The 14,240-nt window shown below is 35.2% G+C and overlaps 1 protein-coding gene across 4 annotated transcripts in view; it reads left to right on the top strand.

Annotated features, from left to right (window-relative positions):
• kcnc3b (potassium voltage-gated channel, Shaw-related subfamily, member 3b) overlaps positions 1-14,240 on the top strand; it is a 51,790-nt gene that overhangs the window by 20,891 nt on the left and 16,659 nt on the right. For 3 of the 4 annotated variants that reach the window (XM_026258477.1, XM_026258476.1, XM_026258473.1), the window contains exons 3-4: positions 7,721-8,702; positions 10,347-10,535. In XM_026258477.1, the coding sequence (XP_026114262.1) occupies positions 7,721-8,702; positions 10,347-10,535 (1,171 nt within the window). Of the gene's footprint in view, positions 1-7,720; positions 8,703-10,346; positions 10,536-12,967; positions 13,298-14,240 lie in introns of those variants that run through there. The other variant, XM_026258475.1, reaches the window with a different exon arrangement.

The following is a 14,240-nucleotide window of genomic DNA, read 5'->3' as shown; positions in this document are numbered from 1 at the left end:
GTTGCTTAATTGACAAAGACAAGTATACGGTCATGTCCCTCAGCCGAATTACACAGCTGTCCCACCACATTCCTCTTGATGTCCTTGAAAGGCACCTCCGTGATGAGTCCTGGTCTGCGGGTTCATAACCTCTCATTTTATGTGTCATCATATACACTACTGATCAAAAGTTTGGAGTAATCATAATAAAAAAATAAAAAAATGTTTTTCAAAGAAGATGCTCATTAAAGCTGCATATTTATATATATATATATATATATATATATATATATATATATATATATATATATATATATTATTACAATTTAAAATATCTGTTTACTATTTAAATATTTTTGAAAATGGAATTTATTTCTGTGATGCACAGCTGAATTTTCAGCATCATTCCTCCAGTCTTCAGTGTAACATGATCTTCAGAAATCATTGTACTGGAGTAATGGCGCTGAAAATTCAGCTTTGCATCACATGAATGAATAAAAATGTTAATTCTATAATATATTGCATTACTGTTTTGACTGTATTTTCGAGGTCATAAATGCACCCTTGGTGAGCATGAGAGAATTCTTCCAAGAACATTAAAAAGCTTAATTATTCCAAACTTTTGACTGATGGTGTAGTGGAGATTGATTCGCTCACATGCACGAGACTGTGATTGGCGCCAGGACCTCGAAAGATTGGACAGAAGGCGTTTTGGTTTTCCCTGACATAGGTGTTTGTGTCGATGAGTCGATCGCTTCAGCTTCATGTCTGTTCCACAGGGAGCCTGAGCTCAGACCTGCTGGGTAATTTCATCTCAGTCTGATAATTGGAACTTCCTGTGGAGATGAGATCATATCCTGCTGAGCCACATCAGAGCAGCAGCATCACATCCTGGTGTCAGACTCAAACACTCGCATACAGATGCTTCGTCTCTATCTGTGAGGACGTTCGATCGGTGGTGCCATGTGGAATATTGGGGAGGTCTAACAGGAAGCTTGTGTGGATTGGATGCAGAAAAAAAAAACTTACTACTGTACTTTTTGTTTTATGTTTCGTTTCATTTCATACTGTCCTTGACAGACCACAAAAGCTTTTGTGAGAGTCTCAGTGGTTGATAAAATACATTCTGTCTGTTTGATAATCGCTAGTTTAGTGACCCACATCTTCAGTTTTGACATAATCTGTCTTCTCTTTGCCCTCATTTTTGGATTTGCTTATTTATTTATTTTTCTATTTATTTTTGCTGACTCAGGAGAACTGTCCCAAAGTGTCTGTTCCTGTGAGACAGGACAAGGGCAAACATACACACACACACACACACACGCACACACACACTTGTTCTCTTACTGAACCTCCAAATATAATTTAGGCCTGAACTTGAACAGGCAGTCAAGCAGATAGATAGATAGATAGATAGATAGATAGATAGATAGATAGATAGATAGATAGATAGATAGATAGATAGATAGATATGTTATACTGTATTTTTTTTAACAAAAGTACTGTTTTACTGTACTTCAGCTCAGTGCACACATGTAATGCACATTTTAATGGCAAGATTGAAAGATTTCCCGTGTTGTCATGCGCTTTTGCGTGCCGTGACTTTGCTATTTCTCTTACAAAGCAATGTTTGGTCACAAAAGCTCTCAGTTAGAATAAGGACAAAGACAGAGTGAGATGAGAGTGGAGAGGAGAGAAAGAGAGCACAATCGAGAGACTGCAAGTAAAAGAGGAGAGTGAATGAGACGGGAGCAGTGAAAAAGGGGTGGGCGCTGTGTCGCAAGGACAAACGTACACGGCAACACTGCAGTGTTCTAGAGAGAATACAAAACAGGCAGAACACTTCAACGGCCCCACACACAACACCTGTGAGCATGCAACGCTGCATGAGCTCTCTTGCTTGCACGCTTTTGTGCATCATGTTTTAGACAAGGCGGTAACTAATGAAATGCTCTCAGAATAGCTGAAGCACTACACAAAAAAGTGCATTTGTTTGCCTACAGCTGTGCATATGAACGTGAAGTAACTTCTAATGCACCAATGCATGTGTAAACCAGTGTTGCATGTTGCATGTGTGTCACTACCAACATGCACGCCATCTCACACACACACACACACATGCTGTCCCCCATGACCTTCTGTATCCCGCAGTGTTCTGTGTTACATCAAATGACCGATCACTCTCTCTCTCTCTCTCTCTCTCCATCTCTCTCAGGTGTCTCTTCTAATGTTTTGGGCTGTTACCATGTGACAGGCAGCTTGATATATTTCCTCCTATGCTGATGCATGAGTGTGTATATGTGTGCAATTCTACAGCATCTATTCAGTGTCTATATGCATCTGTATATATATATATATATATATATATATATATATATATATATATATATATATATATATATATATATATATATATTTTTTTTTTTTTTTTTTAATTTAAATTACATTTAAATTTCAGATTGTCCTAATCATTATTCAGTCAGAGCAGTTAATTAAAAATGAAGATCTCACCCTAGACTTGTTTCAACAGTATAAGTTTGCATTTATGTATATATAAGTCTGTTGAACACAAAACAATATATTTTGGAAAACGTGAATGTTCTATATATAATATTGAATTTTTAAAAAAATCTTTATTATGTTCCAAAAAATGGATTTAAAAAATCTTAAAGAATATAAACAAAAAAATAATATTTTATTTACATACAAAAATATGAATATGAATATTAAATGCTAGGTAACAGATTAATTGACTTTAGCATCTCTTGAATGTGTGTCATCCAATCATAATTTAGAGTCTGATCTATACATTTGGTAATTTAACATTTCCTATTGCCTATTTTTGGCTTTTATGAAACATTCAACAGCAATATGATAAAAGACACTGATGTTAATTAAACTGTAAGCTTTGTCATGAATAATAATAATTCTGGAATATTAAAACATATAAAAATTAATTATTTTTAAGTGTTAATAAAAAGTGTTACAGCTGAAGAGCAAAGTAGCAACTATAGCTTTAATTTCGATTATTCGTTTATCAGCATTTACCATCTTTTAATGTGGCTCATATTATCTTGAGAGTTTGAACTGTGCATTTTGTAACATAACTCTCCCTAATGTCAGCTGTGGTCCTCTCCTGACTTTATATTGCATGCATATAAGCATCCTGATGTTTTCAGGCTCCCGCACCTCAATTAGTGGACAGATGTACAGAACTGAACCTGACGTCACACTAATACTTTGAACCGAACAGGAAAGAGCCCTTTAAAATGTGTCAAATGTGATGGCAGGAATGATCTGACCCAGAAGTCTTGAGGGAGCGTGTTTGGATAATAATAATAATAATCCCTGCAGGTTCTGTTACAGCGTGCTCATGTTCAGCGGGGAGTGTGTGCTGCGCACTGCACAGTGTAAACAATATTCAGTGCTGATTTATGTGCATATGTATTTCATTTAACAAGAGGCAAGCAGTTTCCAGTGCATTTTTAAAAATCACTTTCATTTGGCAGTGTGATGAAATAATGAGTCAAGAGATTTTAGAAATCATGACTGTTACGTTAACTAGAGTTCATGCAGAAATGTTTTATAAATATATATATATATGATTATATAATTATTTTAAATCAAAATGAAATACTTACTAAAAAGGCACGTCATCATGTAACTTTTTAGCTTTAATGGGATCCCATTAGGTTTAATAATTTTTACTGTACTTTTGATCAAATAATTGCAGCCTTGGTAAGAGACTTTATTCAGAAACTTTCAAATATCTTGCTCACCCCAAACTTCTGTCTGTCTTTTGCTAAATAGTGTGCGTGTTGTATGTACTACTTTTATGTTCCTCTTGTGTCTTTTTCGGAGCTTGACACCGACTGATTGATTGACGGTGACTGAATGTTCATTTCATTTTCCTTTTACATCCGTTTGCTGCTTTATTGTGGAGATTAACACAGCTGGCCAGTGAAATAAAGAATGAAATAAATATTGGGGGGAAAGCAGGCCGGAAACAGTAAAGAACAGTGACGAGTGACTTTCATACATACTGTGAGTGTTTGTGTTTATTTGAACGTCTCGCTCACTCCTGTGTGTGAAAGTGTGTGTGCACACGAGTGTTAACGTGGCTCTAATGACGTGTGTTTACAGCGGCTCAGCTTCATCACTGTCTCCATGACAACCGCTGTGCTCGTCTCCTCTTCCTGCAGCAAAGACAGAACGAAAGCAAGCATCGCTCCAGTGCAGACGCCTGCAGCAAATACTCACACACTTACACAGAGGACCACCATAATGTGCTAAACCATGCTTTTGGCAGGGAAGCATGGTGATACCATGTTTTTCAATAAGGTGTCATGGTAATATCATATTTTTGGACATTGAACTATGCTAATACTGTGTTTTTGGACATACTTCAGTTGGTTAATCAATAATAACCGGCCCTTTTAACTAAGATTTAACACTTCAGTGATGTTGCAGAGAAGTTACAACATTTACACAAAATTGAATTTTGAAAAATGCTGAGTAATTATCTTTATTTCTGTGATAATGGCTGGGTTGTAAGTTGTTAGCATGCTTGCTTTAATCTTTGGATACTGCATACCTTTACACAATGCATTCATGAAAGACGCGCTAAGTTTAAAAAATGGATGCATGAATATTCACGAAAATGTGTGCCTGTGTATAATAAAGTGGGCTTGTTATTTAAAATAATAGGGAGTTTACAGTATGCAGTATGCTGGTGTATCGTGCATTTCATGCAAATGTGTATAAATGTTGCAAAGACTATAAACTACTAGAGATTGTGACTTAAACATGCAACTGGTTTGTTGACTAACTAGTTCTCTCATTTAAGCAGCGATATCCATATTGTGAGAGATGGAGAGAGATGGACCTGGGCAAAGGAAGCTGGTTACTGCAGCAGTCTGTAACTAGGTCAGGTTAAGACTGAAGAGAGAGAGAGAGAGAGAGAGAGAGAGAGAGATTAGGGGATGAGGCAGGTACTTTACATAAAAAAAGAGTTGAGCATTCATGTTCACCTGAGATCAGCAGCTGTCCACTTCAGATCTGTTGTTCACTGTGCTCTTACTCCTTACTCCTATCTTTTTTATGTTTTATTTGTTTGTGTCCCATATTCCTGTTCACATTTCCTTTTTAAAGATGGTTCGGAGTGGTTTTATGTGTAGCAAATCAAGTCAAGTCGGCTTTATTTATGTGAAAAAGAAATAAATGTGTGCTCACCTAGGCTAATTACAAAGACACTGTAGTTAACCTGTTGAATTAAATGTGAAATTGTAAGAAACATACTCCATACTCCAGTGATCTTTTACAACTTAAACATCTTTGTTTACAGTGACTCACTAAGTATCTTCATGAATGCTAAAGTTCACAAATGTCGTTATAGAAATAGGTTGAAAAATATCTTTAGCACACGAAAAGTCTCCACCATGATAGAAAAACAAGTGTGTGTGTGTGTGTGTGTGTTATAGAGGGAGAGAGATGGTTCAGTACAAATCCTGGGCAGCCTGTGAAACAAAGCAGTCTTGGATGGAGGGATAAATGGAGTGAGCAGATAGAGGGGTGGAGTGGAGGAGAAGCTTTCAACCCTGTGTGTCCTCACTGCCTGGAACAGTTCATGCACATGAGTGGCTCTGAGTGTGTGTGTGTGTGTGTGTGATCTCTATATAAATACATGTTTGATCTTTCTCTATTATAATCAACAGACAAAGGCTGGTGAATTAGAGAGCGAAATTGCTTGCACAATCAGATGCTTTTATGAATGTGACATTTTACGCAGGTTTCGACTTTTCACAAAATAAAAATGATCATAACAGGGTGATTTCCTGACAGGCGTCACACACCAGCCCTGAGCCTTCAGTGGGCTTTAATATGTGGGTTACAACTGAATGTAAATATATGTGTAAAAGAGAATTCAGGTGTGTATGTCAGGACCTAGTTTAGCTTCTGGTACACTTTTGAGTGAACCAAATACAGAGGAATGAGTATCCAGGGACCAGGAGAGGGTTTTCCTGCTGGAATGAGGAAATTGATGATGATGATGATGATGATGATGATGATGATGATGATGATGATGATTATTATTATTATTATTACTTACTACTAGTCATTGTCATCTTTATTTGACCAGTTTTACACAAATATGAATCATAAATGTATATTTATATTATCTATATTTTATTATTATCTAGATAATTATTATATTTTATTATTATATTATTATAACTGTAAATATTAGAATGTATACATGTTTTATTTTATTAGTATTATCATTGTTGTTGTTGTTGTTGTTGTATTTATTTTAGTATTATTTAAATACTGCTATAGCATTCATTAATATTTTGAATTTACTTGAATTTTTACTTTTTCAGTGTTTTATTTTTATTTTTTTATTTATTATTTATTTAATTTTAGTTTTGGTAATTTTGTTATGTGCTTTTGTCTATATATATGTGCGTGCATGCGTGCATGTGTGTGTGCGTGTGTGTGTGTGTGTGTGTGTGTGCATGAATGCCAAAAGCACATAACAAAATTACTAATATATAAACTAAATTTAAAATCAAAACAATCAAAATATAAAAATACAAGCTAATTCATAATTCAAAATTTAAAAAAATAAAAATGAATTAATGCTAAAATACCACTGGTGTCTACCTAATGCATAAATGTCAACTTTATATAATAATATATAATGCATAATGTGGCTCCATTACAAATTGATATCTCTAAATGAAGCAAGGTTGTGGGTTTGCGTTCCGCCGGTTTGTTGTAGTGGTTAAAGCTTACGGCTGGAAACTACCGGATGCTGGTTTGGGTCATTAGCTATTAGTATAGTGTCCTTGAGCAGGGCACTTAACTTCAGGTTACTCCGCAGGGATTGTGTCGGTAATAAGTGTAAGCATAAGTTCATTGGATAAAAGCATCACTTACCGGAACAATGCATGTTTGTTAATTCAGTTCAAGTTTGTTTGCGTAGCACTTTCACAAGACATATTTGTTTCAAATCAGCTTTACAGAAAACTAGTGAATATGCAACAGAAGGCATCATGTAATTAAATATACACTTGTTTGAATACATTTCCAGGAAATAAATCTGAACATTGGACAAAGCCAGGTTCAAAAGTCTTGTTTCATTTTGTTCACATATAGTTATTATTTCTCCATGGATCAGAAAATACCGTCAACAGCCAGAAAAAAAAATTCATTTTCACTGTTTTTAGAAGTTTTATAAAGTGTTGCATTGAAAAAGGCGAATTATTAATAAACAAAACCCTAAAGAAAACATGCAGAAAATATAAACAGGAACAAAACTGTAAAAAATGGTGTATTAAAGTGCTACAGAAATGGAGATAATAACTTTTTTACAGAAAACAACCTTTAAAGATTTAATTTAATTTTAAATTAATTTAATTATTTTTTATTTATTTTTTTAAAGATAAGTATTGTATTTTAAATCTACAGGCGCAAATAGAAACAGTAGTGCAATAAAATAAAGATTTAAAGCATATTTTTATGTTTTCTTTCTACTTGTCTGAAACAACATACAGTATTGTGAAAAGCCAAATAGCCCAAAATCTCCAAACTGACCAGTGCATGAAAAAGAAAGAAAGAAAGAAAGAAAATCTTTGTACTTGACTTAAGCAGACCCAAAAAAATACTGAGATACAACTTGTGCTTGTTTTGTTTGTTGATCCATCATCACCAAACTCTCTCTTTCTTTCTCGTTCTTCAGTATGTGGCATGCGGATCCCTTCTGTTCATCCTCATCTCCATTTCCACCTTCTGCATGGAGACACATGAAGCGTTCAATACCATCAATAAGAAAATAGAGAATGTTACGAAGGGGAACGTGACGAGAGAGGAGATCGTGTACGAGGTGGTGACGGACACATGGCTGACGTACGTGGAGGGAGTGTGTGTCGTCTGGTTCACCATCGAGGTGCTCACACGCGTCGTCTTCTGTCCCGACAAGGCCGAGTTCTTCAAGAGCATGCTGAACATCATCGACTTCGTGGCGATCCTGCCTTTCTACCTAGAGGTCAGTCTGAGCGGACTCCCCTCCCAAGCGGCGAAAGATGTGCTGGGCTTCCTGCGAGTGGTGCGCTTCGTCCGGATCCTGCGTATCTTCAAGCTGACTCGTCACTTCGTGGGTCTCCGGGTTCTCGGACACACACTGCGCGCAAGTATCAATGAGTTCCTCTTGCTTATAATCTTCCTCGCTCTCGGCGTCCTCATCTTCGCCACCATGATCTACTACGCCGAGAGGATAGGAGCCAGTCCGGACGACCCTACGGCGAGCAACCACACCAACTTCAAGAACATCCCTATAGGTTTCTGGTGGGCCGTGGTGACCATGACCACTTTAGGCTATGGAGATATGTATCCGAAGACGTGGTCGGGGATGCTGGTGGGGGCGCTGTGTGCCCTCGCAGGGGTGCTGACTATCGCCATGCCCGTCCCCGTCATTGTGAACAACTTCGGCATGTATTACTCTCTGGCCATGGCCAAGCAGAAGCTGCCCAAAAAGAAGAACAAACACATCCCGAGAGCCCCGCAACCCGGCTCGCCCAATTACTGCAAGCCGGACGCCCTGGCCATGGCCACGGCCTCGCCCCAGAGGATCCTGGGTAATGTGCTGGGTGGCGTGCTGGGCTCGAGCGGGATGACGGTGGACTGTCCTCTAGCTCAGGAGGAGATCACAGAGATTAACAGAGGTGAGAGACTTAAGGTATACACACAGATCTTCATAGGCACCACCAAAAACTCTTTCACTGACTGGTTTTATACATATATATATATGTATATATATATATATATATATATATATATATATATATATATATATATATATATATATATATATATATATATATATATATATATATATATATATATATATATATATATATATATATATATATATAATTATTTCTGTTGATTTCCAAGCTTGTTTTTATATGTTTATGACCAACTAAAATTTATATTTTATATATTATACTTTATATATCTTAAATTGTAATTTTTTTTATTATTTTTATAATATTTTATATATACATTTTTCTTCATACATTTATATATATATGTATATATATGTATTAAATATATTATTTACTATATATATATATATATATATATAATGGGTGACAAATCCATGAATTTAATAATTAAACATGAAACATCAAATCAATTAAAATTATATTTAATAAAAAAATAATGTAAATACACATGTAAGAAGCCATAGGCTGGAGATAACCAAGAGATGTTTTGGAGCTGTGTGGAAAAAAACATTTTGGGTGTGTTGTTAAAACTTTGTTAAAAATGCTGTACAGCAGTATATGTGTGTGTGTGTGTGTGTGTGTGTGTGTGTGTGTGTGTGTGTGTGTGTGTGTGTGTGTGTGTGAGTGAGTGTGTGAGTGAGTGAGTGCATTTCAGCAGGTGCACTGCTCTTCCTGTTAATGTTATGCCTATTATCAATTATTCATTGTTTTATAAAGTCTCTAATAGTTCTACAGGGTCATGTTGCAAATAAGTCCTACATACATTCTATAAGTTACAGGACAGAAAACTTGCAATGCACAAACCTTGACTTGTGTTTTATTTTTCTCAACAAGTCTATCTGCAACTTATCAACAACTTATCTTTTTGCTATCACATTATTTCCAGAAATATAAGGTGCATTGTAATTTATTTGTTTAGGACATGATAGGTGTTTTTTATTTTCTTTTAGAAAGAGTAGCTTAGGCGGACTTAGGTTTTACAAGCAAATGTATCATTTGTATATTTATTTATATATTAAAAAATGATTTATGTATTATTATAGTTTTTACTAATGTTTTAAATTAGCTTTTAGTTTTCAATTTAATTCAATTTTATTTAATGTTGTTATATGCTTTTGTCATTTTTTTTTTATATGACTTGTTAGGTTTAATTTATTTTTAGTTTCTGTTAGTTGCCAAGGCAGCATTCCTAGTCTTTTAATCTAATGTAATTTTTTTATTATTATTTACATTTTATTTTAATTAACAAAAATGTTTACATTTTACATTTTTCTTAATTTTTTTTATTTTATGTTGATTTATGAACAAATCATTGTTTTGAGTAAGATCATTTCAGTGAATTTTCAGTTTGAATCAGAACTGGTGTAAAATTCAAATTCAACTCACCGACTCAAAGAAGGAAGTTCCTACATGTTTAGAATGACATGATTAAATGATTCCACAACTTTCATTTTGGGTTGCTCTATTGCTTTAAACTTTGACTATTTCATCTAATTCTGCGGGAACATTTGACCTGATTACAGCTGTTTCCTGCCGAGTATCACGTGTCTTCCTCCTCTGTTCATTCCTGTCTCTCCTCAGACTCGAAGCAGAACGGTGACGCAGCCAGCGCCGCTCTAGCAAACGAGGACTGCCCAACGATCGATCAGGTTCTCAGTCCAGATGAGCGCAGCCCAGTGGGTCTAACACAAGAACGCTACCAGCAGGACAGAGCCTGCTTCCTCCTCAACACACGAGAGTTTCGACCCACTGATGGGAATGTGCGGAAAGGTACATTTCAGTGATTCTGCACGCGGGTTACACACACACATTCACAGAGTCATGCAGTGAAGGGAACATCAGTCTCTGCCCAGTCCCAGTGTCTGTGAAAGATGTATTAGATCTTAAAAATCTAGTTAACTAACATAGTTCACACACACAAGCATCCTGAGTTCAACATGTCGATCTCACGCCATCTCTCCAAAAACACAGATGACATAAGCATTAAACATCTCAGGGTGTTTTCACACTTCGGGGGCTGAGAGCATTTACACCTGAATATCTACATGCTTCATAGTTAAAATGTGTGATAATATAGTTGACATTTTGCCACAAAGAATGATTTATAAAAATGTATTTTCATGCTTAAAACTAGTAAAAAGATATCTAAATAAATTAAAAGAGAAAACAAGAATATGAAAGATTGACGTATATTTGTTGTTGTTTTAAGCATAAACTCACTTAAGTTTGATACTTTTTCTATTATAAGTAATAAACATTTTTCGACATCTGCAATAAGTTCGACAAATTTTTTTAGACCTCTGTAACTGAACTAAAACTATTTTTGCAGTTATGAAGCTATGAATTGAAATTAAATACTTTTTTGTGAATATGAATAAGCTTAACCTTAAATACATACATTTTGAGACTATTTTAGCTCCATACTTTCAGGACACGAGGATATGAGCAGCTAATGCTATTTAAATGTAGATTTTTATTGAATTATATAAAATATAAAAATATTTAATAATCTAAAATTGCACACATAATCTCAGATCTTCATTTACTTTCATGCAAATTGAAGGAAAAACAGTTTAATTGTGAAGTGTGTAACTTCTGAACCAACAGCAGCACCAAATTAAATTACAAAAATATTTACCAGCAAACAGATATCAATGAGCACTTAAAGGGGTCAAAATGAGATCCAAACCCACTTTTTAGGCCAGAAACAATGTGAATACAAAGTGAACAGGATAATTTATTAGTCCTCCTCAAGTAATCAACAATACATTTGGTGGGTTTAGGGTTCAAGTGTGAAAACATCCTTAAAAACACACTGATATGTGTCAAATCTTTCTTTTAACCCTTTTTATTTTCATCTCTTTATGTTTAATGGTTCTTTGCATGTCAATTTTTTCCTTTGTTTCTTTTCTGACATGCACTATCTTCTTTTTACCCTCAACATCCTTCCATTTTTTTGCAATGCATTTTCCTTGATCCTGTTCATTTTCGTTTTCAGTGAAAAATACACAACAAATGACGCAAACAATGTCTGATCCATGCACATGCAATTCTCTGAACACAATTTATCCCCGGCTGCACTTTGCACAACTCAACCCGACTCCATTAAGCTCTGTTATAGTCAGAAGTTCAGTCAGCGATACTCTGCTTACAGATGAATGGACTTTAATGCAAACTTCACTTCAGCATGGATCAAACCATAGTAATCAGAGGTAATAACTAACCACAGAAAGAGAAACATACTAAACATACATTCACATAAAGTCATATTTTTCAATCCATTTAGGACAGAAACCATGCACAATTATGCATGCATGGGTGTTTCGTTGTTAATGGGTGTAATATTTTGTGTTGATGTTGTGTTGTTGTTGTTTTAACAAACCGTCATTAGTTTCATTGGTTAAAGGAAATTAATCTAATGTTGTATAATTCTGCTGAATATGAGTTTAAGGTTGGGTTTCACACTTTCTCTGACAGATGCATTTGCTTTTGTATGTTTTTGCACTTCTTAAACTGCTGACCGTCCTGCTCTGGACAGTCAATGACAAAAATGTCTGTGCACTGGGGAGAATTTATCACCCTAGACATGTAGAAACTCAGCACAAATACAGTGAAACGGCGCAAATTTCACTCTGAAAGTCCACTGTCTGATCATGCAACTTATAATGTATAATATGAAAAATAGATATTATTCAAATTAGCTAAAGATCACAGTTAACTGTACAGGTATTATTAAATCAATAGTTAATTATAGTTCATAAAATAAGGCAAAAGTCATCTAAATTTACAAATATTCTAAATGAGCACTGGTAACAATCAGTTAAAATATTTCTAATATTGGTTGATAGTTATTATAGGTTAGGTTGCTAGGTTAGGGTTAGCTGCTAGGCTTCTAATGTAATTGTATGACTGTAAAAAAGGCAAGATTATTAGTTTGAAATATCTTTTGAAGTAATGGATATACGTACTGTCTTATGAAGAAAGCAGAAACCCAATCTTTACTCTGTTACACTAACCTCACACACTATCATGAGAAAAACATGCATACGGGAGAAAGTTGAGTTTGTGTAACAACAGCTGTTTTTAATGTCATATGAGATCCACTGCAATAACAAATGGAACTGCAGCTGCTGCGGTGTGTGTGTGTGTGTGTGTGTGTTTTCAGTGGGATCTCACATGCTCTGTATTGTCTCTTTCTTCAGGTTGTGTCATATCCCGCGTTTGTATGTTGGCTTCTTCTTCGTATATTCTCTCACTGTTCTACTGTCTCTCCCCGTCCTCCTCCTCCTCGCTGTGTGTGTGTGTGCGTGCGTGCGTTGTGTTTGTCGTGACGTGACGTCGCTTATTGTGTTTTCAGTGTGTTTCCCTCACTCCACCGGTGACCTTTGACCCTTGCACGATGGAGGACGCACACACATGCGCACCGAGGAAACGCATAAAACTGCACACACATAGAAAAACAGACTCGGAGGTTGTTTAGGTGTTCACTGTGCTGAATCAAGTCACCCCAGGGTTAAAGGTCAGGGGTCGATAGAGGTCAAGGTGAATTCAAATGAGCATGAGTTCTTGGTTCTGTGCCATGCTGTGTGTATATATATATATATATATATATATATAAATATATATATATATATAGGCCTAAGTTTAAGGTTTATGTATTTGTATTGCACATCAAATGTTTATCCATTTAAATTACACAGTTTAGATATTAACAAAATAATAGCTCTAATGTGATGCATGAAACAGGTAAGATTTCTGCACTCAAAAAAATCACAACTTAGCTTATTATTTTCTATTTTGCATCTATTTGATTTAAGGTTATTATCGTTATCTGTTTTTGTTAATTAAAACTATACAAATTTTTAAAAAAGAGTGTGGCACAGTTCATATGAACCAGCTCATACGATCTCAACCTGCTTCAGCTCCTAGCGTAGCCGGAAACTTCCACATGTGTGCGACGGTCTGTGTGTGTTAGCTCTTGTTTTTGTGTCTGTGTCTGTTGCAGATATGTGTATGTGTGAGTTGTGCTATACGGCTAAAGCAGCTTCTTATCGGTCTCTTGCTAAACTACCATCTGGACTCTGTTACAAAACCTAGCGAGCAAGTATCTGGATATTCTGTAGTATAGAGCATATAAAACAGCTAGAGTAGTTTGACAGTTTCACATTTTTATCTGGCATTAGAAATTAAAATGAAACGGATAATGTTCTCTAATTGTAAGGTAATTTTTTGAGGAAATACATTTGCCTAATCATTTGAAATTTTTATTTTTATGATTTTCTTATTATTATATTTTTATTTACAAAGATAAAAACACTTTTTAAAACTTCAACTAACTTTCTAAATATCTGTTTTTCTTTCATTTATTTTTTATTTCAGGTTTAAAATTTTTTATTTATACATTTGTTTATTAATTTTTTTCATGTTTTAATTTTAAAAAAGTTTAAAAAGTTCTATTGAACTTGAACCTTTGAT

Source organism: Carassius auratus, unplaced genomic scaffold (genome assembly GCF_003368295.1).
Source record: "Carassius auratus strain Wakin unplaced genomic scaffold, ASM336829v1 scaf_tig00214714_1_2670353, whole genome shotgun sequence".
NCBI classification, from domain to species: domain Eukaryota; kingdom Metazoa; phylum Chordata; class Actinopteri; order Cypriniformes; family Cyprinidae; genus Carassius; species Carassius auratus.
This window is presented reverse-complemented; position numbering and strand designations above follow the sequence as displayed.